This window comes from Actinia tenebrosa, unplaced genomic scaffold (assembly GCF_029948245.1).
Source record: "Actinia tenebrosa isolate PJP-AT-01 unplaced genomic scaffold, QUT_ActTen_1.0 PGA_scaffold2__45_contigs__length_23673736, whole genome shotgun sequence".
Classification (NCBI taxonomy): Eukaryota; Metazoa; Cnidaria; class Anthozoa; order Actiniaria; family Actiniidae; genus Actinia; species Actinia tenebrosa.
This window is the reverse complement of record NW_028292579.1, coordinates 15,297,362-15,301,019: the sequence shown is the minus strand read 5'-3', so window position 1 is coordinate 15,301,019 and position 3,658 is coordinate 15,297,362. Positions and strand designations below refer to the sequence as shown.

Sequence of the window (3,658 nt, the reverse complement as noted above, 5' to 3'; positions counted from 1 at the left end):
AAACATCTATTTTACAACAAATGTGATGAATTATCTTACGACCCTCTTTTCTGACTCTTAAGTGGCTTACATAAGATCTTCTTACCCCTTTTACTTATGTGTACAGGTTTATCTGTTGATCATGCCAACAACTTCATACGAAGGATTCAAACAGCTAAGAGATATCTGAAAGCTGATTACAAACTCCATGTAATCGAGGAAAATCCCTGTGCTGATCATTGTATACGATTCGCACTGTCTTCAAATGAAAATCAGTATAAGTCAGATTGTAAACACGATCACAATATGCTATGCGATCGGTGTCAGGACTGCAGAGACGTCTGTGAAGATATATTTTCCGAGCTCGACTCAAAGGCTATTTCATACAGGTATAGTCAAAGCTTTATATAACGAGCTCCTGTGTCTACGAACAAAGTTTTGCATCGTTTTCAGTGCTACATTTAGGGTGTGTTCAATTTGCTTCATCACAATATGTTTCGATGATAAACAGAGTACCATAAATATTTTACTATTTCATTTTTAATCAGCACTTGATCTTTAAGGTATAATTTCTTCCCTCTTCCCTTTAAGTGATAGACCCTTTGCAGTTAGAGGTCTTGTGACCTCACCTACCTAAAAACAAATCAAAGATGAGAATATGTAGACCGCATGGCACTAATGAAATGCATGAAGATATAGAAATATAGATAAGTTATAGTGCTTGGAAACGAGGTTATTCCGGGCGAAAGACCCTTGGAATTAAATTCTGAAAAATTAATTTCCGACCTCGCTAATTGTCGTCTAACTAAACTCGACCTGTCCTTTCCATTTCTGGGCATCAGTTTGGCACTGCTGATTGATTTAAGGTAGGTGAGGTCACTTGACCTCTAGCTGCAAAGGAACTATTGTAACGATATTCATACAGAATAGCCGGACTTATCTACAGGTGCTTCAAATAACTATTTTAACCTTATTATTCCTAGTTATCCAGAGCAACAAGAAGAGCTAAAACATGATGCCGGAAAAGCAGCAGAAAAAATCCTAGATTGGAAATCACACATTGTCAGGGCTATCAACCAAGAAAGGGCCAAAAGAGAAGTTCTTGACAACCTTACTTACGAACAGACTTTGATCATAATGGATTGGGCGATGAAATGGCTCCCTCGAAAGTACCGTGAAACCCAGAACGAGTGGTTTGGGAAAAAGGGAATTAGTTGGCACGTTTCGGCCTGTATAACAAAAGCAGCTAGTAACAGAGAAAACGACTTCGAGGTACTTTATTTGTCTTTTAGTAAGAATGTAATGAATTGCGTTTTATACAAATACAACAAATTGGATTTTATGATTTATGCATGTTTGCTACTGTTCACAGGTGCGCACCTTCGTTCATATTTTAGAAAAGTGTAATCAAGATTGGTTTTCGGTGCTGTCGGTATTAGAGAATCTGTTTCTTGAGCTTCCAAAAACCTTGCCAAACCTTAAAGAAGTATTTTTGAGAAGCGACAATGCTGGTTGCTATCATAATGCTGCCTTAATCACAAGTATCCATACCATTGCTAAGAAACAAGGGCTGATTCTGAAGAACTACAGTTTCAGTGAGGCAAATAGTGGTAAAGACGTCTGCGACAGAAATATTGCACCACTTAAGGCACATATTAACAGATATTTGAATGAAGGTAACGCAACTTTATTCTTCTTTTTTTTCAACGTAAATCTATTGCAGGGAATATGGCTGGTGATATTACTTTACTTTAATTAATACATAACTATTTTTACCTACTAGGTCATGATATCACTTCTGCTGAACATCTGAAAGAAGCTATTGATTCCTATGGAGGGGGGTTGAAAGGATGCCAAGCTGCTATAATTGAGCTAGATACAAAGATACAAAGTGCCACGAAACCTTTTAAATTAAAAGGCATTAGCAAGCTTAAACAATTCGAATATAACATTGATGGAGAAATGACGGTATGGCAGGCGTGGAATATCGGAAAGGGTATGAAAATATCGAAGACTGGCAGTCCTCAAGGTGAGACGGGCGTAATCGTAACGCGGCCATTTCTTGAACCAAAAGTGACGTCTGGCATTTTAAAAAAAACTATAGTGGAACCTTCTTCATGTCCAGCTGCAAAGAATGAGCCAAATATCCCTGATGTAAAAGACAAAGAACCTGTCAAGTTTTATTGTCCCGAAGATGGATGTATTAAAGCATATAGCTGCAGTCGCTATCTTAAACAGCACCTTGATATTGGAAAGCATGAATTCAAGCTTCACGAAGAATCACAGTATGATCAAATACGACGGAAATGGGCGCAAAAATGCACTTCTCTAAAACCTCCAAATCCCTCGTGTCCACCAATGGTTAGCTCGGCTTCTAATTCAGAAGAAGTACATGTTCCTGATCTAGTGATCGGCTGGGCATTGAGAAAATCGAAGCAGTGCAACCGATTTCCACTGCACGTGAAGAGCTACCTTGTAGGGCAGTTCCTGATTGGGGAGGACACAGGTAGGAAAGTGACGCCAGCAGAAACATCGACACGAATGCGTTCCATGCGTGATAGTAACGGGAAACGAGTCTTTGATAAAGAAGATTGGCTAACGGTACAGCAGATCACTAGCTATTTTTCAAGACTGGCGGGGATGAAAAAACTTGGTCAGTTACCACCAGCACCTCTAACTGAAGAAGAAGAGGAAGAAGTCGAAGTTGCCGTGCGTACGACCGAAAGATATAATCTGCGGGAGAGAGTCTTGAGGAAGCTCACTTTGTGACTTCTTTAATCGGTCGAGCTAGAATGTATTATGGGAGGACCTTGCGATGACTCTAGCAAAAATTTAAGGGCACTGGAAACTAGTTTCAAATGATGTCGCACATGTAATAACAATATGATGTTGCAGCTTAAAACATGAAATGGTCGGCTTTGAATGGCCATAGTACCACTTGGAGGATTATATTTGTTGTATTTTGATTTTTTTCTAAACAAATGTCTTTTAAGCTTCTTGTGTTGAAGATATATATCAATATCTAAAGACGTCCAGATCAATGAATGCGTACTGTAGTTTGGTGTATGGCTTTTTGACTTTGTTTATGTTGTATCATTCTCTCATAAACAGTAAGTAGCAGAGCTAAATATCTGACTTCTTCTAGATTGTTTTCCTTTATTTACTACTGGTTTGCAATGGTTTTTCATTTGATGAGTCATCTTTGTTGTAATCAGCCATTAGCTCGTTGTGTAAGATAATCGCTAAATCACGCAATTTGCGGTGCTCTCATGCTTCACAGTTAATACTTTACAAAAATATTTTTTCGTGCACTTGTTTCCTATTATCTATAGTAAAGAAAAATCAAACTGCGTACTTTTAGAAGCCCGCCGCAGCGAGAATATACGATGTTTATTTCAGGCAAAAAAATACTTGTTTTAAATCTCGATTCCAACGACTTAATCGTAAATTACCTTAATTATTTTGTTTCGAATTGCAATGATAGTTTGATACCTTCATCGTAGTGTTCAATAGATATACTACACTTGTATAAGTTTCCATTTCGAAAAGAGCTGTAGTTTTAGAGAACTGTTATTGTGAATTTCGCTCTAATTTTAAGTAATTTGCATAATTTGTCTGGGCATGATTCATTCGACATCCATATCTTCTCGGCGTTTTAAAATTTTCGTCTGATATTCCA

The 3,658-nt window shown here is 37.9% G+C and overlaps 1 protein-coding gene across 1 annotated transcript; it reads left to right on the top strand.

The window, feature by feature from the left end:
* The first annotated feature begins 1,015 nt into the window (after nucleotides 1–1,015).
* Nucleotides 1,016–2,757, top strand: LOC148909384 (uncharacterized). The gene is made up of 3 exons (XM_089034678.1): nucleotides 1,016–1,251; nucleotides 1,352–1,655; nucleotides 1,763–2,757. Exons 1-3 carry the CDS (start codon nucleotides 1,117–1,119, stop codon nucleotides 2,746–2,748), a joined length of 1,425 nt encoding a protein of 474 aa, XP_088890804.1. The 5' UTR covers nucleotides 1,016–1,116; the 3' UTR covers nucleotides 2,749–2,757.
* Nucleotides 2,758–3,658: the final 901 nt, after the last annotated feature.